General features: G+C 41.5%; 1 protein-coding gene across 1 annotated transcript; it reads left to right on the forward strand.

Annotated features, from left to right (window-relative positions):
• Positions 1-3,562: 3,562 nt before the first annotated feature.
• VMA21 (vacuolar ATPase assembly factor VMA21) lies at positions 3,563-13,942 on the forward strand. The gene is given in 3 exon segments (NM_001081616.2): positions 3,563-3,704; positions 9,159-9,268; positions 9,849-13,942. Coding segments are annotated over 3 exon segments (306 nt in total). The 5' UTR covers positions 3,563-3,651; the 3' UTR covers positions 9,992-13,942.
• The last annotated feature ends 9,691 nt before the right edge of the window (positions 13,943-23,633 follow it).

The following is a 23,633-nucleotide window of genomic DNA, read 5'->3' on the forward strand; positions in this document are numbered from 1 at the left end:
AAATCGTATTTATGAATGGTTGTTGACTGAGTTATCACACAACTGCCCCAGAGGCTGCTAATGTGCCAGCCTAGGAGACAGGATTTGAGTGACGTTCCATTAGATAAATGTGTGACTTCTGACAAGTCCCTTCCAGACCAGTTTCCTCATCTGTACAAAGAGGAGCTTAGAATACCGTTATGGGCTGAATTGTGTGCCCCCTTCACCCCAAGTTTGTATGTTGAACTCCTAACCCCTCAGAATGTGACCTTACTTGGAAATAGGGTCAGTGTAATTTTTTAATTATGGTCATACCGGAGTCATACCTTAATTAGGTCATACCAGAGTAGATTGTTGTTGTTTAGTCGATAAGTCATGTCTGACTCTTTACGATCCTATGGACTAAGGCCCTCCAGGCTCCTCTGGCCATGGGATTTCCAAGGCAAGAATACTGGAGTGCGTGGCCATTTCCTTCTTCAGTGGATCTTCCCGACCCAGGGATTGAACCTGAGTCTCCTGCATTGGCAGGTGGATTCTTTATCACTGAGCTGCCAAGGAAGTCCTGGCATTGGAGATATGCAAAGTCGAAAAGCAAATATCCCTCCCCCTTGCATTCATTCTAAGTTTTAAAAGATTTAGTTGGCTAAATATAGCATAGTTTATTTTAGTTTAGTAATAATTTGTGCATTTAATCATGAGTTAACTAGGATTACCTCATCAATGTGATATAATTAGTGCCAAAAATCAAAGGAAGGTGATGTTTTTAAGTAGCTGTTGATCTCTTATGGTGAGTAAATATGTTTAATTCATTAGGTTTTTAAAAATATTAAAAATTGTCAGGACCCCCTTTACTACATTATTTAAAATATAAATTTATTTATTTTAATTGGAGGCTAATTACTTTACAATATTGTATTGGTTTTGCCATACATCAACATGAATCTGCCATGGGTGTACACGAGTTCCCCATCCTGAACCCCTCTCCTGCCTCCCTCCCCATCCCATCCCTCTGGGTCATCCCAATGCACCAGTCCCGAGCATCCTGTATCGTGCATCAAACCTGGACTGGCAAGTCATTTCACATATGATATTATACATGTTTCAATGCCATTCTCCCAAATCATCCCACCCTCACCCTCTCCCACAGAGTCCAAAAGACTGTTCTATACATCTGTGTCTCTTTTACTGTCTCACATACAGGGTTATCATTACCATCTTTCTAAATTGCCTATATATGCGTTAGTATACTGTATTGGTGTTTTTCTTTCTGGCTTACTTCACTCTGTATAATAGGCTCCGGTTTCATCCACCTTATTAGAACTGATTCAAATGTATTCTTTTTCATGGCTGAGTAATATTCCATTGTGTATATGTACCACGGCTTTCTTATCCATTCATCTGCTGATGGACATCTAGGTTGCTTCCATGTCCTGGCTATTATAAACGGTGCTGCGATGAACACTGGGGTACATGTGTCTCTTTCCATTCTGGTTTCCTTGGTGTGTATGCCCAGCAGTGGGATTGCTGGGTCGTATGGCAGTTCTATTTCGAGTATTTTAAGGAATCTCCACACTGTTCTCCATAGTGGCTGTACTAGTTTGCATTCCCACCAACAGTGTAAGAGGGTTCCCTTTTCTCCACACCCTCTCCAGCATTTATTGCTTGTAGACTTTTGGATGGCAGCCATTCTGACTGCTGTAAAATGGTACCTCATAGTGGTCTTGATTTGCATTTCTCTGATAATGAGTGATGTTGAGCATCTTTTCACATGTTTGTTAGCCATCTGTATGTCTTCTTTGGAGAAATGTCTGTTTAGTTCTTTGGCTCATTTTTTGATTGGGTCATTTATTTTTCTGGAGTTGAGCTGCAGGAGTTGCTTGTATATTTTTGAGATTAATTCTTTGTCAGTTGCTTCATTTGCTATTATTTTCTCCCATTCTGAAGGTTGTCTTTTCACCTTGGTTATAGTTTCCTTTGTTGTGCAGAAGCTTTTAATTTTAATTAGGTCCCATTTGTTTATTTTTGCTTTTATTTCCAATATTCTGGGAGGTGGGTCATAGAGGATCCTGCTGTCATTTATGTCGGAGAGTGCCCCCTTTACTACATTTTGGATCCCTAGGGTTTCAGGAACCTCGTCCCAAGGTGATTAGCTAGAGCAAGGGTCCTCACACTTTCCCTGGCAAGGGACAGATAGTAAATACATTAGACTTTGTGGCCCAGTCTCTGTCACAAATAATTACACAATGCTGTCATTGTAACATGAAAGCCGCCATAGGCAATACAAAAGAATGAGCATGGCTGAGTTCCAATAAAATTTTATTAATGGACACCGAAATCTGAATTTCATATAATCTTAACATGTAGTGAAATACTATTCTTCTTTTGATTTTTTTAACCATCTGAAAGTGGAGAACCCATTCTTAACGCACACCTTGTAGAAAAACAGGTGGCAGACATGCTACAGGTATTTGGCAGACTGGCCACAGTTTGCCAACCCACAAGCTAGAGTCTCTCTAATACTACTGTAGTTCTGGCTTTAGGCGGTTCTTACAACCCCAAGGGTCTAGATGAGGCCCACAGAGTGATTACAATTTTAGTACTTAGAACACAAACCCGGGTTTCCTGCTTTCCAGTCCATGGCCCCTAAGGCGGCTCTAAGCTGTTGGTTTAGTCATGATTTCAGATGCGGTCTTTGTATCCATTCGGTGCAGAAAATAGATGTGTGGTCAGTGGCCTTTTCCAGGCGTTGACCATGTAAGGGCTGTCCTCTTATTAGCAGCCAGCGGCAACCTAATTTTGTCAAGCCTGACCCTAGGCTCATGCACCCTTTTCGTTTATACTTCTCTCCAGTTGTTCAGCCCTGGAGGCCCATCTGTCCCTTACTATTTGAGTCCCTGTTGTCTCATTGGCAGCTTTCTGAGCAGCTGCAAAATGTTTTTAACTTTAGGTGGAAGTTAGGATCACCAGCGTCTGGCCTGGAACAGTCACTCTCAGCAAGAGCTCTTTCAGCTCTGACATTCCCTAGCTTGACAGACTCGGGTGAGTGCTAAACTAACTCCTCCCAGCTTCCCAAGGCTGGACTTTCACTGCGGGCAATAATTAATGAGGCGTTTACTCAAGGGCTGGGGAATAATGTGCACTGCTTTTTTGTGTTGTTGTTGTCGTCGGAAACTGCTTGGTTGCCTAGCACCCCAGTCGTCCTCCTGGTCGTCCTTCCTCGCAGATCATCTGTTTCAGCCGCCTCGCAACCACAGATCGGCGGCAGGGGCCGGAACGGAGACGAGAGCTGCTCGCGCGCGCTCAGGGGGCGGCCGCAGCACCGCCCTCCCCGGAGGACAATGCTGCGAGGCAAGTCCCGGCTCAACGTGGAGTGGCTGGGCTACTCGCCCGGCCTGCTCCTAGAGCGCAGGCCGCTCCTGGCAGGGCGTACGCCCCGCAGCCCTGGCCGGTAAGTCACATGCAGGCTCCCAACCGCGCCTGCGCCCGCCGCCGCCGCCGCCACCACCACCGGGCGTCACCTGGGCGCCGCGCCTGCGCGCTGCAGCCCACAGCCCGGCACTCGCCGGCACTTCCGGCGTGGCCCGCCTGGACCGGTCGCCCGCCTACCCGACCGAGCGCGACTGCGGAGCCCAGCCGGCGTCTGAGCGTCTGAGCTGCGGCCGTGGCGACGCCATGGAGCGCCTTGATAAAGCGGCGCTGAACGCGCTGCAGCCGTCCGACTTCAGGTAGTCCGGAGCGAGGCGGAGTCAGGCGGGGGCCTAGAGCACCAGGCGGACTGGCCCGGGCCGGGGGCGGGGCGAGAGGGAAAGCCCGGGCCCACCGGTGGGTAGGCATGAGGTCAGGACCCTCGGGGCTGGGGTTGAGGGCTAGACGAGGAGGGGGGAAGCAGGTTGGGCCCTGCATCGTCTGCACGCCGGGGCCCTACCCTTCCCTCGGGAGCGAGGGACCCGGGGTCATGGTGGCTAGGTGGGCGGGTTCTTCAACTCTTGTTTCTGGCCTAGCACTTCTTTCTCTGTTGTCTGTATTGCGATCTTGCAGCCTTTCTCCCCACTGCAGGGTGAGCTCCCTGAGGACAGGAACCGGGCCTTCTCCATCTCCGGGTCCCCTGCAGGGCCCACATCGTCAGGGCTTAATAAATGTTTGCTGCATGAGTGAACGAGTGGAAGGGATAAAGGGCCGCCCCGGGTTTGAGTCTACTTCCCTCAGGGAATCAGCAGGATAGGGGCTGGTGGCTGAGTAGGAGGAACCTGAGGAAAGAGCAGGTGGTCCTTGTGGACTAGCCTGGCCCAAGATACCTCTAGAGGTCAGAAGGTGGGAAGGATTTAGCTACCATTCAGTGTGTGTGCTCCAGGCCCAGCTTAGGTGCTTTGTTACATGCCCGTGTGTTAGTCACTCAGTCGTGTCTGACTCTTTGCAACCCATGGACTGTGGCCCGCCAGGCTCCTCTGTCCATGGGATTTTCCAGGCAAGAAATACTGGAGTGGGTTGCTGTTTCTTTTCTGTAGGAGATCTTCCCGACCCAAGGATCGAACCCACGTCTCCTGTGTCTCCTGCCTTGCAGGCGGGTTCTTTACCCGCTTTGTTACATACATTATCAGAATTTTAAAAGTGCTTAGTTTGCTACTTGTTTAAAAACAATGAAGTTGACTCAGGATAAGTGGCTTGCGCAAGATCACAGGATTACCTCGCACAATTAGTAAGTGTTGAAAGCTAGCAGTTGTCCAAGCCCACGATCTTTGGAGCCCCCGTGATCTTTTTCACTCTCACAATGGCGATGTAGGTGGTTTTTTTTAAAAAAAATTACTGTTTATTAGTGAGGCCTCCAACAAATATTTATATTAAGTATACTTAAAATACAGCGTACGCCTCCTAGACTGATTTTAGTGTTTCTGCATGGAATTTGCAGTGAAATCTACTTGCAGTATAGGCCTTGCCATAAAGGGGAACATGGTAAGCTTCATCTGCTTAGTGTTTCCTGCAGAAGTTTATCTGAAGTGGGTAAACTCTAGATGGTTCTCAGAGTGGGGGCACAATCCTCAATTATTTGTGTGAGGCTAATTCTAACTCTAAATGTTCGAATTCTTCCTAAGAAGGCTCAGAGACACATAGGATAAATTAGTTGAATGACCTCAGTTGCTTTGTTTTGGAATACCTCACCAGGTTATACCCAAGCTGGCTTGTGCCAGCAGAACCACTGGCTGTAGTGGGCTGTGGCTGGAAGCCAAGGAGAAAATGTCATATAAACACTGGAGGAAGTTTGAAAACTAGTTTTCAAAAGTTTGTATGCTTAACTTTGTCCTTAGTCCTGTATTTGAGAGACTGAAAGTCAAATTTTGGGGGCTTAAGATAGAGAGGTAAGAAGGAATTGAAGACAAGCAGCAAGTTGTTGAGATATGCTCTATGTAGAATGTGTGGGCTTAGAAATTAACATGCAGAAAAGATTGTGTTTGGGTGGTGGGATCGTAAGTGATTTTGTGTGCTTTAAAACATGATATTATATTCTCTTTTCAGTAACAAACTTTTCTCAAAGTCAGGCCAGATAATTGATAGTCAAGAGATAAAGAACAGATGAACTGGTTAACCTTCCCTTTCTCTAGATTCTCAAGCTTTGTTTGTTTATCAGATTAGATGATCTGAACTTTGCACACCAAAAACACAAACATTGTGAAGGCCAAGTTTTTTTGGGGGTCGGTCCACAAAAGAATTGGCCAAATACTGACTTCTTGTATGTATGTATGTATTTTTAAATTTTTTTACACAATTTTTAAAGGTTACACTCCATTTATAGTTACTGCAAAATTTTGGCTATATTCCCTGTATTGTACAATACATCCTTGTGGCCTGTCTCCACAGTATGTTGTACCGCACACTCCCCTCCCCCCTGTTGCCCCTCCCAACCCTCCCCCCTGGTAATCACTAAGTTTGTTCTCTTTATCTGTGAATCTGCTTCTTTTTGTTACATTCCCTGGTTTGTTGTATTTTTTAGATTCCACATATAAACGATATCATACAGTATTTGCCTTTCTCTGCCTGGCTTGTTTCACTTAGTATAATGCCCTTTAAGTCTGTCCATGTTGCTGGAAATGGCACATTGATTCTTTTTTATGACTGAGTAGTATTCCATTGTATGTATTATGCATGTGTGTGTGTATTGCATCTCCTTTGTTCATCTGTTGATGGACACGTGGGTTGCTTCTGTATCTTGGCAATTGTAAATAATCCTGCTGTGAACACTAGAGTGCATGTATCTTTTCAAATTAGTGGTTTTTGTTTTCTGTGGACATGATTTTTCTGTATTTTTATAGAACTGCAGACACTCATTCTTGATGAAGATAAATTTTCTAAAAATTTTATATTAGGAAACAGTGTAAGGAAGTTTAGGTATATTAGATGAGAATTGTATATCTCAGTGATCACTAAAGTGAGATGTATTAAAAGATGTTTCCTTGAAGTATGGAAAGAAAACAGATTTCTACATTAATTTTTTTAACCTTAACATTTTTAGTATCTGTTTTTCCTTGTTTTTGTATTTTAAAGACTCCATGACTAATGTGTGTATAGATAATTTATTTAAAAATCATTGTGCCAATATGGGGGTATGCGACTTCACTTTCACTTTTCACTTTCATGCATTGGAGAAGGAAATGGCAACCCACTCCAGTCTTCTTGCTTGGAGAATCCCAGGGACGGGGGAGCCTGGTGGGCTGCCGTCTGTGGGGTCACATAGAGTCGGACACGACTGAAGCGACTTAGCAGCAGCAGCAGCTCAAAACTTTAATGATGGATCACACAGTCAAAAAAGTTTGTAGACCATCGGTGTAAACTTAAGATGTTCCCTTTCTTTCTGGGCTGCCAGAAGCCTCCCACCCTGTAATGGTATACACACAATTATAAGAATTCCTTTGCCTGGATTTTCTAGGGGTACAAAGCAATGTGTACCTCTGGGTACACATTGGACTGTCTGGGACACAAGCTGTCATGTTAAGTGCTGTGATAACAGGCATGAAGTAAGTGTGGTTGGGTCCCAGAACAGTGAATCGTTCCAGCTGGCATAATCAGGAAAGCTGCCTAGACGAGAGGCAGCTTATTATTTTGAAAGGACCTTGATGGCTCGGCTGTATTCTTCATAGAGATGTAGATAAAAACTGGAACCTCTTGCTGAGGATTACCAGGAAGAATTAAGTTCAAGTGTTGACTATGAACATAAATTTAGACATGTGTTAAGGTTATAGAGGAGCAACACTTGCGGCCCAAAAATGTCTCTTTGATGTGCAGATTATTTCAAACTGAAAACCGTCAAGGCCCCAGAGACTCAGGAAGAAACTTTAAGCTTCCCCTTAATTGCCTGAAAAAATTTAGACAGAGGGCCTGTTCCTGGAAGGGAGCTGTCACCAGAGATATTTGCAAAGAATATGGGCTAGGTGTGGTGGGGTCGGGGGACAGAGCATAGAAACCAGAGACTACTCTGGGTCCCATAGACTCTACATGGCCTAGGAAACACTTGTTGACCAAATATCTGCTTTTCCATCTCCATGTGTATTGTCTTCTTCCTGTTTGAAGTCCCAAACCCCTACCTACAGCATCTTCTTTTGTCTTTACCTGAAGACAATATTTAAGGCTAGGGTTTTGGCCATTTGGCAAGTTACTCAGTTCTCCTGGGTCTCTTCCATGTATACATGTTTTTAAACTTTGTTTGATTTTCTCCTGTTAATCTGTCTTGTGTCCGTTTAATTCTTAGACCAGCCGCAAAGAACCTAGACAGTAGAGGAAAATTTCTTTATCCCTGACAAGGTAGTGTGAGAGTGGTTAGATTTAAGGGAAAAGGGACCTTTAATCTACAGGATAAAACTATGGATGGGGGGTGGTGGGTGGGTGGGTGGGGGTGTGTGTGTGTGTGTGTGTGTGTGTGTGTGTGTGTCCAGGGTTGCTGGAAGCTTACTACAGCTTCACTGTCAGAAGTGTTATCATTTGTGATGATGCATGGGGCCAATATTGAAAAGTGGCTAAAACAACATTAAGGAATATTTGAAAGTGGGAAAGTTACTTTATTATTGTGTATTAATCTGGAGTCCTTTTTCATGTGCACACCTTTTGAATATAATCGAAATAGTATACATCTATACTGTTGGCAGAGTTTTTCTGGAAAGGACCGGATAGTAAATATTTTAGATTTTGAGGGTCATGTGGTCTGGCACCACTACCAAGCTCTGTCTCTGTATCTCCCTGGAGTCTTAGGTGATGCATAAACAAGTGGGTGTGGCTATATGCCAGTTACACTTTATTTACAGAAGTAGGCAAGGGGCCTTTCAGGGCTTATTTGGCAGACCGCTGATTCTCATAAAAACAGTGTAATCTGCCTTGTTGATTTTTCACACAGATATTTACTGAATAATCGTCAAAATAAATTTTAATGGTTCCCTATTGATAAGCATCATTTGTGAAATCATTTCTCCTTTATTGGACGCTTTTATGTTACCCATTGTTACTGTTTTAAGTAGCCATTTATCTAACTTGTTTTTCTTTAATAGTATGATTTTAGAAACTTGATTACATTCTTCAGAATCATTTTATTGTATTCTGGAACAAAACTTTCCCATTGGAATATTTCCATTGATTTTAAAAGTCTATGAGCGATACAATGCACGGAACATAAAGTGTTTTGATATCAAACTTTTAATGCATCCATGCTGTGTGAAGACCATTTAAATTGTACTCTCGCTACTTAATTACAAAGAAATGTGAGCAAAGTTTCCTTCAGCTGCATCCAGATTGCTCTGGGCTCCTTTGTCTTTGGAGAGTCTCATACCTTGTCTGTACTGTATTCAGCTAGCCGCTGATAGGATGCTTTGTGAAGGAACCTCATTAGTTGTTTTCTGTGTATCTTCTGCCTTGCTACCTCCATCCTGAATTCTGTAAATCGTGTATATTTGCATAGCACTTGGAAGATTTCCAAACCACTTTTTGCACTTTACACTTCTTTTCACCCTGGGCCTGCCACTGGATCTCTAGGCTATTCGAATTTTGAGTCCCTGGCACTGCTCTTCTTCTGGCCACTGTTTTCTAGGCAAGGGCAAGGTTCCCAGCATCTTTTCTGTGGGTATTTATAGCATTTACGAACACAAGAATAGTTTGAAATGGCTTTGCAGGCTCTGATTTTCTCTTTGTTTACTTTTTTCCAGAAATGAAAGTTCATTAGCATCCACTCTGAAGACGCTCCTGTTCTTCACAGCTTTAATGATCACTGTACCTATTGGGTTATATTTCACAACTAAATCTTACGTTTTTGAAGGTAATCCTAGACATAAAACAAGACATTTTCGCCCTTAACTATATATGAGATTCTATGCTCTCATGATCTCTTTATATCTGTAAACTGGATATTAATTTGCTTGCTTGCTTCTGTTTTGCTTTTCAAAAATCCCATTGCTCATAATGAATCTTCATGAAATGAATTTTTTATCACTCAGTTATTTGTTTGACATCGTATTGGTTTATGGTTTTCTGTGTGATAGCTTGCAGATCCTTTCTTTTAACAGTCCCTGGAGAGCGAGAGTTGGTTGACATGGGAGGAGGACTTTGGGGGAATGTTTCCTTGCTGACAGACATTGGAAGGAAGAGAAAATAAAGCCCTCTTTATTATGTCAGAGTCCTTAGATGAAGTGATTAATTGTGATTTTCATTGAAAATAATGTTCTTCATGTGTAGAAGGTATTCACATCTTTACATGAATACTTGATTTATCACCACACAAAGTATTCCTTTTTAATTGTCTGACTTGTTCAATAAATATGTAGCTAATAAAAATAATGTTTTGATTTTTATATTTTTATATATTTTGGAATAAAATGGAAACTTTTTTCTCTTGATAGGCGCCTTTGGGATGTCCAATAGGGACAGCTATTTTTATGCTGCTATTGTTGCAGTGGTCGCCGTCCACGTGGTGCTGGCCCTCTTTGTTTATGTGGCCTGGAATGAAGGCTCACGGCAGTGGCGTGAAGGCAAACAGGATTAAAGTGAACATTACCTTTTGATAGTGTTAAATTGATTTTTTAAAATGGTAAATTGATCTGGGATATTGATGATTTCAATAAAGTTGTAAGAACTTGTTAAAATCAATCTTGAGGAGTCACATTTGACCAATGTAAATTTTGTTCCTTCTAAAACAATGCCTTGTATCATCAGTTTTAATTGTCTGAGTCTCTCATTTGCAAATGAGAGTTTGGAAAAGCTAAATTGATTATAAATAAGTATGTGAAATTAATTATGCATTATTCTGGGAAGAATTTGATTATCTTACAACAAAAAAATGTTTTATAGCATTTTGTCTTTTAGTTGGCTTTGTTTTATGCTCTGGTTGTATTCAGATGTACATAGTGGAGCAAATCTAAATTTTATTTTTCGCTGGAACACTTTTCCTGACTATCATGAAAATACAAAGTCATTAGATTTTGGGTTGTAAATGCCTGTTGAAAATTGCTTAAATTGTGGACACTGGTATTAATCTGAGTGTCACTGAGAAATTTTGCATAAAGTAGTAGTAATCCCTAGTCAATAGAAATCTTTCATTACATTATTTCATGGGGAAACTAGGCTGAATCACAGCCATTCATGTAAAAGGACTGGGTTTATTAAAGAATGCAGATAGCAAAGCAAAGAGTTAGCTGCCTGGGCACTTGGCCTGCTCCCTAAAGGCCTCTTACAGGCCAGCCTCCTCCTTTCAGAGAAGCTCTTTAATGGTCTGCTTTGCTCTGTCACTCAACAGTGAACTTACACTTTAATTATGAGGTTGTGTAAACTCGGTTTTTCCTACTTTTAAATAATGTATATGAAAGAATTTACATTTAAATATGTTCATTTTTGCATACTTACAGAGTGTAAACAATCATGAAAATCAATTATTTTTATCACCCAGGAAGTATTCTTGGAATTTTTAATCAGTGCTATTATGTCCCAGATATATATAGATAATCCTTGAAGTCCTTTCTGATAGAAAAAGACCCCGTTTTTTAGTATCCTTGGTCTGTGTTCTTTTCAACCACTTGGTACTATTTGTGTGTAATCTAAACACACGCAGGGAAGAATGCATCTTAAAACAGGAAGAAAATGTTAATTCCCTGTAGTGTGGCCACCTGGAGATAACCACTGTTTTGGTTTACATCCCTGTGCATTTCTAAATGCTAGTTTGATACACAGTAAAAGTTTGGTTTAAGTTCAGAATCTGCCAATATTATCTGGTGTCTATTTGCATTTTTTCAGATGAGTAATTATTGGATGTTTTCTTAAACAGCACATTCTACCTTTACTCTTCTAACTAGATATTTCATTGTATGTATCTCTGTCATTAATAATTCCTCATACAATGGCCCTTGCTGTGAGTGTTTGCCATCTTGGATTTTGTTAGTTCTCCTCTACTTTTGGATGTCGTGGAATTGGACTAAAGGAGCAGAGACGTAGTTAGGCATAAAAACCAAGAAGCCTTTTATGTTTAATTGCCAAGAAAAACCAAAATGATTATTGTAGGACTATTTTTTATTCCTGCTTATAGTTAAATGTTATTTGCAGTTTAAATGTCTTAGGTAGTTATTCTGAATGGAACATGGTTTCTTAAAAAGACTACAGTTTTGGTATACAATTGCACAAATAATATGAAATTGTCAAATACTCCAGTTTGAATCTAATGTACTATAAGGTAGATTTCTAGATGGTCCCCTCTTTAGATGTCTTGTTGTACTTAGAATTTGTCCACTTAATTTATTTTTCTATAATGCCAAGGTTTTTCTTGTACTTTTGGAATCTTATGCTATTTTTAAAATATTGATGTCCAGTGTTGGATTATTTTGTTTGATTTCAGACATTTGCTGAATAGATAATAAGGGTGTTTTTCTGCAAGTATTTAAACTAGGGATTCATGCAAAAACAGTGTAATTTCCTCTTGGAACTAGTACCAAGCGTTTGAAAGTTACACTTGGATGCTAAGGTTGATATATGGAATTATTACAATAAAAACTTGCTTTCCAACCAGTTAATATTTTCTTAAGGTTTTAACTGTTAACTCACTAGTTTGCTGCTGTTGAAATAATACAGTGTATGACAAATAGATTTATTTTTCAAGATGTCTTAGTGATTTCCTCTTGTACAATGTACATACTTCAGGATGTATAGAAAGAAAAGCTACAATTGAGCCCTTATATAAATATTATAAGGTAGGACTATGTTCACTATTGTTTGAAAATGGATTGTAAGAATAACCTCAATTAGGGGTCTTAACTTGAAGTGTCAGTACAGGCTACTGATTTAACATATGACCTTCACCTCACCTCACCTCCCATTTTGCCCCCCAGAATATAATCTCTTTTCTCATTGTGCTAAAAAATAGTGTGCTGTAGAATGCATCTGATGTCACTAGCTCTTCAAGTGGATCCCATTTTACATGTGAATTCACTTTTGAGTTGTTACTGAAGAAATTTAAACCCTCCGTTAAAAACAATAACAACAACCAACCTGCATTTCATGGGAATCTAACAGAAATATACTGTAAGGTTATTTTCATCATAAAGATCTCATCAACTTTGCCCCAAAGCAACTACTTGACTTGTTTGGTGTTTTCCATTTTCATATAAATTTTATATATACAGCTAGTGTACTCAAGGACACCAGTAAAAGCAGTTAGGTAAGTGTACCCAAGGAAAGATGAAAGGTACATGAGAATTTATATCCTGTTTTAAATGTATCTAGTGTATATTTCTTGTCTCCAGAAAAGTTCATGTTTGTTCTTTTACTTATGCTCAAGTGAAGTTGTAGACTGTTAGGCCCATTTTATAAATAAAATTGTCACTTATTAGGTCATCAGCCGGAGAAGGCAATGGCAACCCACTCCAGTACTCTTGCCTGGAAAATCCCATGGAGGGACCTGGTAGGCTGCAGTCCCATGGGGTCGCTAGGAATCGGATACGACTGAGCGACTTCACTTTCACTTTTCACTTTCATGCATTGGAGAAGGAAATGGCAACCCACTCCAGTCTTCTTGCCTGGAGAATCCCAGGGACAGGGAGCCTGGTGGGCTGCCGTCTGTGGGGTCACACAGAGTCAGATACGACTGAAGCGACTTAGCAGCAGTAGCAGCAGCAGGTCAGCAACAGATATCTCCGCTGTCAGGCACTCTGTGCTCCATCAGAAGAGTACAACTTTATTAACTCAGACTCTGCTCTTACATTTAAGATTGTTTTTGCAAGAGCTGGACTGAAGCAGCGTATTCATAACTTGACAAGATTTCTTTTTCCTTTTTGCGGGGGAAAAAGGGTCACCTGAGAAAATAAATTATTTTCAGGGACTTTGGGATCCTAATGGTATATATTACATGTAACAGATGAACAGATTAATCCTTCATATATTCATTAAATAGTCTGGAATTCCTCAGCTCACCATCACTCCTGGCCATACTTTCCTTGCTTGTTTGTTTGCTACGTGTATTTGAAAGTAATACCTGCATTCCTTTGAAGATGTTCTATAGGTCATATTTGTCAGTTACACAGACTAGTCTTCCTTTTTCTCAAGTTCAGTGAAATCTCACTGAACAGTAATAATAGCAATAGCTAACATCTGCACAGCACCTTACAGTTTGCAAAGAACGTTCACATATTCTTGTTTTTTTTTGCTTAGTGAACCTGTTACCAGATGTCCTGACCTTGATGATAAAAGTGTTAGGAGCTTTAGAGTCACTGAATATGCTGTAGTCTTGAATAGTGCCCTGACAAGGGGCAGAGTTTAGATGCGCTACCTTAAAAGCTGCGTGTAATTATCAAAATGGGGGGGCTTGAGTTCTTTAGCCACTTGAATCAGATTTACTTTTGTAAGTGATGCTTTTCTAACTGTTATCTGGATGGGTTTTGTATTCGTTATATTCTAACCTGTAATTTGTATAAATTTACCATCTGTTGTCATTAAAAAAGTGTTCATAATGCCACCTTGATGTCTCCTCGTTCAATTAATGGTATATTAACCTCTTCAGTTTTTTACATTTGTTTACCTCTCTGTTTATGCCATATCAGATATGAACAGAGCTGTCAAGGGTAAGCTTTTGTGCAGGAAATGTAGGCCAGAGGTATTCAAGCGGGTGGGGCCGTGAGGGATGCTGAGACAGGAAGAGTTGTGATGGGCCCATGAGAATTGGTGGAGCAGTGGGGGAAAGACAGCAGCTCCTTGCCTTGTGGGTTAAGAAAATTCATTTGGGAGTGAATGGGCTTCAAATACCACTGAAGGAGTGAGGTTGGGAAATACTTGTGGCTACTTTATTAGACAGAGGTAGTCAGTTCCTGGTGATGCCCAACATGCCATCCCCTCATGCCAGTGCCCTGTTCCTCGGTCCTCTAGGCCACTTGTTGGTTGTACAGTTGACCCTTGAACAACACGGGTTTGGACCGAGTGGGTCCACTTATGCACGGATTTTCTCAGTACTGAATACTACAGCACTGAACACTCAGAGGTTGGTTGAAGCTGCAGATGGGGAACCGCAGGTGGGGAGTGTGGAGCTAAAGGATTTTCCACTGAGGGGAGGATCCAGTCCCTAATCTTCATTGGTTCAAGGATCACCTATACTCATTCCAGCTGCTTCCTGTGCTTTGGAGAGTTCCAGCTAGTTCTCATAATATCCACTCCAAAAAAGATTTGAGACATCTACATATCCAAATGTACAGGTTACATACAATTGTATTTATATACAGAAGTATGCAATGTAAAATATGCTGTGAGCTCAGGAGACAGAAACCACTGGAATCTCCTTGTGGGATTTACTGCCCAGACCTAACCCTGGCTTGAGTCAGAACCTCAGGAGAGTGGGGGAAATACATACTTAAAACAGGTTGTGCTCTGATGCAGACAGCTTGAAACCACCACTGGACACAGAATTATACATGTATGCTTTTAATGCTGGACTTGATGCCTGTATAAAGCAGGCCTGAAGTAGCAGGCACTTTATTAGGCAAAGGTAGAATCCTGTGTAATGCTATATTGAAGGTTTAGTTTACAATCAGAATTTACGGGGTCCTTGACCATATTGACTTCACTTCACTACTAATGAATTATGTTAACTGAAAACTGGTGTACAGGAAACAGCCCACTTGGAGACAGCTTCGGCACGCCGAGAAATGGCCACTGTGCTCCTCTGGTGCCTTCCCCTCATTTGGAATCCTCACTACTGTGGTCTTAGGAGAGAGGCAAAAACCTAACCCAGGAACTTAAGTGAATTTGGTCTCAATGGTAAAGGAAGTCATGGAGAAAAACCAAAGAAGTGGTTTCCTAGGCATATCTGCTCCATTAATAGTATGACACCCCTGCCCCCAAATATTTTCCCTCTCACCACTGACATCATTCCACTTCATCTGACACACATCCTGCTGTTCTGCCCATTAAAGATGCATTTAGGTTAACCCTCAGAAAATGCAGGATTTGGGTGGAGAGCAGCTCACCCCCTTGCCCCTCAGTTGACATGTCCCTTCAGGGGACCATCAGGCTGCCTTGAGGGAATGGATGCTAGAAATGAAACTCCCTGTATCTTTCTGCTTCTCACTGTCTTCCCTGCAACTGCCTGGGTCTGGTCCAGCTTCACTCCTCGCCTGCTGCCTCTAACTGCTATTGGCTGCTCTTCTTGCTTCTATAGTCATTTCAACACAGAGCAGCTAGAAGGTTTCCTCCTTTAAAAATCTTCGATCAGGCATGCCATACCTCTGCTCAAAATCCTCCAAATAGCTCCCAGTCTCCCCCAGAGTAATATCCCAGCTCCATGCATAGCCTACAAGCAAGGCCTCTGCCCTTTGTTTCATTCGCTCCCTCTTGCTCAGCATTGGGCAGCCTGTGGGACCACTTTCCCTTTACCAGATCTTCCCTGCTTGCTCCCATCTTACAGCTTTGCATCAACTCTTTACTCTGCCCTAGATCTTCCCACGGCTGGCTCCTCCTCACTCTTCAGGTCTCAACTCTCCTGTCTCCTCCCTAGAGAGGCCTCCTAATTGAAAGTCGCAACTCCCACATCACTCTCACAGCACAAAACTTTGATTGAAATGATCTTATTTATTATCTACCTCTCTCCCTGTAAGCATAAGCTCAGGAGAGTAGGCACTATCTTCACCACTGAATCCCCAGGGCCTGCCTCTGGTTTTAGTAAGGATATTCTTGGTCAATGGCAAGTAACTGAAAATGCAGTTCAAATGATGGAAAAGGCCAGCGATGGGGCTAATCCACTGGCACAGTTTAATCAGGGTACCTGCTCCATTTCTCTGCGATTCTCTATGCATATCCTTCTCAGTGCATTGGCGACATCCTCAGGTTTCCCTCCCTCATGAGGACAAAATGATGGTAGCCATTCCTGGGCTTCACCAGCACACCGCTGACAGTCATCAAACCTGCGAACAACCCTCTGGGCTTTACTCTGGACTAACTCAGGTAAAACCATCAGTGAAACGATCACTTTGGTCATGCATTGCCAAGCATTGGTGAGTTTGTGCCTGGACAAGTGCCCAGTCCCAAACCAATCACTTGGAGATGATGCCGCTTAACTCAGGCCACTCAGTGCCCACCCCTGGGAGAGGTTTGACGGGGTTGGGGTGGTGGGGTTTGATGCTGGTAAGGCTCCCAGCAATGTTGGCTGCAGAGTTCCACCAATTTCTTAACTGGATGAGGCAATGCACAAGTTCAGGTCTGGCCCATTAACATGCACAAAAACAAAGAATGGAGGGGAGGTGGGCGGGAGACTCAAAAAGGAGGGGATTTATTCTAGAACATCGTATGGAAAAACCTGAATGAACTTTTTGGCTAACCTTATATGCATATATACAGCTGATTCACTTCGTTGTACAGCAGAAACTAACTGACACCCCAATTATAATTTTTTTAAAGCAGAATGAGAGTAGAAACAGAATCTGATTTTCTCAGCTATGTGTAAACTATACAAATATATATTTAAAAGCAAAATATATGTGGCATAGCCAGACTTTGTTATTTTAAAAATATTCACAATAGAAAATGAAAATGTTTTGGGGCTGTAAAAAATGAAGTCTGTTCACATTTCTCTATTTCATTTCTTTTTCAAAAAAATTGGATGTAGGACAGATTGAGAGTATTGTGCCTCTTTTCTCCCTAGTATTTCTACTGCTCTTAGATAGAGACAGTCCTCATCCTCCACACTTTGCTCACTCTTCACTCCCAGTCCACCTTGATCCCAACTTGAATCGCTCAGTCATATCCAACTCTTTGCGACCCCATGGACTAGACAGTCCATGGAATTTTCCAGGCCAGAATACTGGAGTGGGTAGCCTTCCCCTTCTCCAGGGGATCTTCCCAACCTGGGGAGTGAACCCAGGTCTCCTGCATTGCAGGTGGATTCTTTACCAGCTGAGCCAGAAGGGAAGCCCAAGAATAATGGAGTGGGTAGCCTGTTCCTTCTCCAGGGGATCTTCCTGACCCAGGAATCAAACCAGGGCCTCCTGCATTGCAGGCGGATTCTTTACCAGCTGAGCTATCAGGGAAGCCGCAACTAGAATTAAAATTGCATAAAAATTGAGTGACCAATAAACACAAATAAAGGTGAGTGGGAAAGGAATAGAAAGCTTGGTAAAATGAGACAAGCAAGAGAAGTTAACCAAGTTCTGACTAACATGGCAAAAGGAGTCAATGGGGAAGGCCACCTGCACTAGGCTGAATTCTAAGATACCCCTCAGAGCCCCATCCCCTGTATACATGCTTGTGTAGTCCCTTCCCCTTGGACTTGAATGAAATCTGCAAATATGGTGGGGAAGTAGCTCCCTTAATGGGGCTACTGTATTAGTTTGCTCAGGCTACCATAAAGTACTGCAGACCAGGCAGCTTGAACAATTGGAAGTTTATCTTTTTACAGTTCTGGAGGCTAGAAGGCAGAGATCCAGGTGTTGGCAGGGTTGGTTCCTTCTGAGGTCTCTCTCCTTAACTTACAGGCAGCTGTCTTCTCCCTGTGCCTTCACATGCTCTTCCCTGTGTGGGTGTCTGTGTCATCATCTCTTCTTTTAAGGACACCAGCTATATTGGATTAGGGCTCATCCTAATGACATCATTTTAACTCAATCATCTCCCAAAGACCCTGTCTCCAAACCTAGCTATATTGTGAGGTTCCAGGAATTAGGATAGCAACATGTGAAGTTAAGGGGGACACATTTCAGCCTGTAACAGTTAGGCTGTATCTCTCATGGGCAGAATAATGTTCACATGTTAATCCCAGGAACCTGTGTGTTACCTGACTTGGGCAATGCAGACTTAAAAGTGAAGATGAAACAAAGGTTGCTATTTAGCTGACCTTAAGAAGGGGAGAGTATCAAGATTTATCTGGGTGGGCCCAATGTTATCACACAGGTACCCCTAAGATACATTCACTTACTAATTCCTAGAATCTGTGAATGTTAACTTAAATGGCAAAAGAGTGGAACTTACCTTATATGAGGAAAGATGGGATTAAATTTAGGATCTTGAGAGGATATCCTGGTGAGATAATCTTTGCTAATGCCTGACAACCTAAATACCATCACATGTATCTTTATAAGAAGGAGGCAGAGGGAGTTTGAAACAAATCCATACAGAGGAGAAGCCATGTGAAGACAGAGGCAGAGATTAGAGTGATGTGGCCACAAACTAAGGAAGCCTGCACCCACCAGAAGCTGGGAGAGGCTTCCTCAAAACACCCGCCTCCCAGTGGTGGGCTTAAGAGAATTCAGGGGGATCTTCAAGACTTGGTTCTCAATGGCCTGACTCCCACCTCGGTTTCTGCTGGGGGTGGGCTTTTGTGATCTGTGCATTTCTGTGTTATTTTAAAAATATGCACAAGAAAATGAAAATGTTTTGGGGCTGTGAAAAATGAAGTCTGTTCACATTCCTGCATTCCATCTGCAGGCGGATACCACAGCAAGCAATTTTCCTTACACTCTTGTTTGCCCAGTGGCCTGACCTGTGTCTGACACAGAGTACGTGTCCAGTGCGTATGTTAGGTGAATGAATGTCATTCCATATTATTTGCCTTTTAAGAATCCTTTCTAGTGAGTTCCACATTTATATATTGTTTCTGTTTCCTTGAGCCCCTGAAGCAGCTGAATCTGCCATAGAAGGGGAGTCCTGGGCGGGGGCAGGTGCAGCCCTGCCAAGGACTTAACCCACATGAGTGGCAGGGAAACTGCCAGAATATGGCCCCATGTTGTTGTTCAGTCACTAAGTCATGCCTGACTCTTTGCGACCCTACAGGCTGCAGCAAACCAGGCCTCCCTGTCCCTCACTGTCTTCCAGAGTTTGCCCAAGTTCATGTTCATTGAGTTGGTGATATCTGCCCTCAATATGATGTTTGCTGCAGAATGCACATTATTCATGTTTGATATCATTTGAAACGATTCTTTGATGTCAGAAACAGATGTAGTTTTCATTCTAGAACGTATTTATTCTTTCTGTTAACCCAGTGCATTTTAAAAGTTCAATTTGTGACAATTCCATAATAATAAGTGATATTTTTTATGTTCTCATCTGTTTCATTAAGCTTTGGTTTTACTACTTTACTTTGCTTTTAATAGTAATTACTTACTTCCTTATAATAACCTTCAGATAACTTGATGATTATGCCCAATCCAAGAGGTTTAGCCACTAGAGTGGCTATTTCAGCACGGCCTCTCTAACCAGAAATGACGTGTTTTAATCATCACACTGAACTCAAGGAACAAGCTTCTTCAATCCTGGTCACATGTTAAAATGTATGTAATTGTTTTAACAAAATAAGCATTAGAATATTGAATATTTAATTATTTTCATAGTGAATATGCAATGTGGTTTTTGGTGCCTAAAGAGATCTTCTCTCTGTACCAAGTATTAGCTTCTTTGGGGGTGAAGTCATTGTCTTTCATGTTCCAAAGAATATATAGTGGATTTTCTGAGAATCTATCAGACTGTCCCTTGTAAACTGGCCCAGTGGGGTACATTGAACTTCCTATTCCAAATTCTGTGAGTTGTAAAAGATCCTAAACAAAAATTACAGCACATTAAAAATTTTTAATAGTTATGTAAAGTTTAAAAATTAAATAAAATTTAAAAATATATATATAGTTTAAAAAAATAAAACAGGAAAAAAAATAAATAAAAATTTTTAATAGACTTAACTTTTTAGGGAAATTTTATGTTCGTAAAATTGAATGGAAAGTACGCAGAGTACCTATATACCTCCTCCCCACCCCAACAGCCTCCCCTACCATCAATATTTCAAACCAGAGTGGTATATCCTTCCTGCCTCTGCCCCTCAACCCCCAACTCCTGGCAACCACTGATCTTTTCACTGTCTCCATAATTTTGCCTTTACCAGAATGTTATATGGTTGGAATGATGCATTATATAGACTTCAGATTGACTTCTTTATATTTTATCATGGCTTGATAGCTCCTTTCTTTTCAATGCTAAATAATATTCCATCGTCTAGATAGACCACAGTTTGTCCATTCGCCCACTGAAAGACATCTTGGGTGTTTCCAAGTTTTGCCAGTTATAAATAAGGCTGATATAAACACACGAGTGCATGCTTGTGTGGAAATAAGTTTTCAACTCTTTTGGGTAAATACAAAAGCATGCAATTGCTGGTTTGTATGGTAAGAGTCGGAGAAGGCAATGGCACCCCACTCCAGTACTCTTGCCTGGAAAATCCCACGGATGGAGGAGCCTGGTAGGCTGCCGTCCATGGGGTCGCTAAGAGTCGGACACGACTGAGCGTCTTCACTTTCAATTTTCACTTTCATGCATTGGAGAAGGAAATGGCAACCCACTCCAGTGTTCTTGCCGGGAGAATCCCAGGACGGCGGAGCCTGGTAGGCTGCCGTCCATGGGGTCGCTAAGAGTCGGACACGACTGAAGCGACTTAGCAGCAGCAGCAGCATGGTAAGAGTATGTTTAGCTTTGTAAGAAACTGCCAAACTGTTTCCCAGAGTGGCGGTACCATTTTGCATTTCCAGCAGTAATGAATGAGAGTTCCCATTGCTCCACATCCTTGTCAGCATCTGGTGTTTCTGTTTTAGATTTTGGCCCTTCTAATAAGTGTCCAGTGGTGTCTCGTTGTGGTTTTACTTTGCAGTTCCCTAATGACGTACGATACTGAGATTTTCATGTGTTTATTTTCCATTTGTATATCTTCTTTCGTGAGGTATTAAAGCACATCTTTATAATAAATGCTTTAATAAAGATAAAAAATCTGACAAACTTTTCAAACCCTTTTTAGAAGTCTTCCCGTTCATTTGGCTGTTACTTCCCATTACCATTAATAAGAAACATTTTGTAAAATCTAAAGTCCAGCCACTAAATATACAGTTGGTGCTAACAACGTGAGGGTTAATCTGTGGACCATGCAGCATTGTACTATTTACTACTAAAGAATATTTGTGTGTAAATGGACCTATGCATTTCAAAGCTATGTCATTCAAGGGTCAACTGTTTAGGAATGCCCAATTTGGGAGGAGTGCATTGGGCAAGGAGACAAAAGTTATAAATTTTGGTTCCTTCTTGCTACCAAATGTTTCATCTTGGGCAGGTCACTTCCCTTTCTTAATCTCTGTCTTCTATAAAGTAAGGGTAATGGCTAAGATTCAACTATAGCTTTCTTTTATTTTTGTGTTTTTTGTCAGTCACTATAGCGGCCCCATCAATATAGAGATATATCTGAGCCCCTTGATTGCCTCATGGTAAAGTTTATATTATCATCTTTAAATTTTTCGTAATTTTGTTCTATACTGACATGAAGAGCTTAGAATGAGGCTGAAACCTAGCAACCAGCTCTCCTGAAATGCCTCATTGAATGTGTTGTATGTAGAGTGTATCAGGGGAGAGCATATACAGTGAAAATGGTAACCATGCTCCGGCATTAATTTCATTTGGTGACTCACCGACTGCCATCCAAGGATGGCATTGATCTAAATTGTGACCTTTTCTTCTATCTCATATTATTAGAATAATGCCAGTAAAAGGACAGTGACTCACCACTGGAACAGATTCTTCTTGAAAAAATTAGCAGAGCTTTGTCATGGAAATCTTGGTCACAGGGTCTTTTATTAACTTCACCTGGTGAGTAAGCCCCCATCCTTTGCCCAACTAGTTAAGGACCTCTTTTATAATACGTCCTGTGGATTCAATCTAGTCTAACCGTATTATTTTGTTGATGCTCTCCTCTTCTGGCTGTCATTTAGGCTTTGAAAGCACAAAGTAATTTTTCACCAAATCAGTTAATTGTCATCACCTCTGTAATTTGAAGGGGCTTACAGGGCTTGTTTTGCACTCTAGACTAGTTTTCATACACAGTTTGTGGAGATAAATCCCTTTATGGATGTATATTAATTGTGTGTCTGTACTTGCAGAAGTGGATACTTGATGACAAGAGCGTTGAAATTACTGTATTTTCAGTTACCAAATGAGCACATTAGGAGTTTGGGTATTAAAAATAAGACCTTGTAATTAGACACAGTGTGCTTATTATGTCAATATACCCTGGTCTTATTCAATTATATGTCATGGCAATGTTTAACAAGTATAATAATTATCACTTGTGTTTAATTTAATCCACACTTCTCTAGCCTACCAAATTCTAGAAGGCCATTGGGCATAACTGGTTCTATTCCTCCAACAGAAAATTGCACATACTTGAAAACTTGTTAAATACCTCACACAACTAGAAGCAACCATCATGTGATCAGCTGGTCTCCCTCTTGATTGTGCAGTTGAGGCCTAGAAGAGGGGAAGTATAATTGCTTGCTGAAGGTCACACAGCAAGCCATGGAAAAGGTGAGACAACACTCAGTTCCCCAGCTCCCAGACCAGCCCCCTGGGATCACAGTAGTCCCTCTGAATCATAGTCTCTGGGGATAACGGTGAGTGTTCAAGAGAGTGTTAAATGATATTCTGTGCCATCTGCTTGAGACGCCTGTAGTATATTTAGAAACATTGGTTTTCCAAGTGGTCGCAGCATATAAGGGCTGGGACTCAAAGCAGGTAAATGAAGATATTTTAAAAATTCCTTTCTATGGTCCCTCTTGAACTCACCATGTAAGTCTCCTTGAGTGTGAGGGAAATTATAGGTGAATGACCAACTTCCCTCCAAGCTGGGAAACTGCTGGATGAATTGTGACTTAGTCACAGAATGGCAAGAGTGAATGAATCAACTTTACATGTATTTATATAAACATGGATAATATTGAGGGGGACAAAGGAAGTTGAAAATAGGATATATATACATACACACACACACATGTGTGTATATATATATATACACACACACACACACACATATATATATATATGAAAACAGTTGTATTCTGGACGTATTTGGAAGGATGAGTCAATGGACTGGGTGTTAGGGAAATCATTGAATCAAGCAGGACCTCAAGGTTTCTGTCTGGGACAACTAAGAGTTATTCCAGGAAACGGGGCAAATGCAGTTTGGTGTAGAGATGAGAAGCGTCTCAATGTCCTGTTTCACCATATTTTCAGGTAATAGAGGTGAGAAAATAAAGCCGAGGCAGTGTTTTTGCTTTAAAGAGCTATAACTCAGAGTGATATTTTTCTACTCTGAAGAAATAATTGTTTCCAAAACACATTCATTTTGCCCAGACATGCAGCAAGCCAAAAAG

This window comes from Bos taurus, chromosome X, assembly GCF_002263795.3.
Source record: "Bos taurus isolate L1 Dominette 01449 registration number 42190680 breed Hereford chromosome X, ARS-UCD2.0, whole genome shotgun sequence".
NCBI lineage: Eukaryota > Metazoa > Chordata > Mammalia > Artiodactyla > Bovidae > Bos > Bos taurus.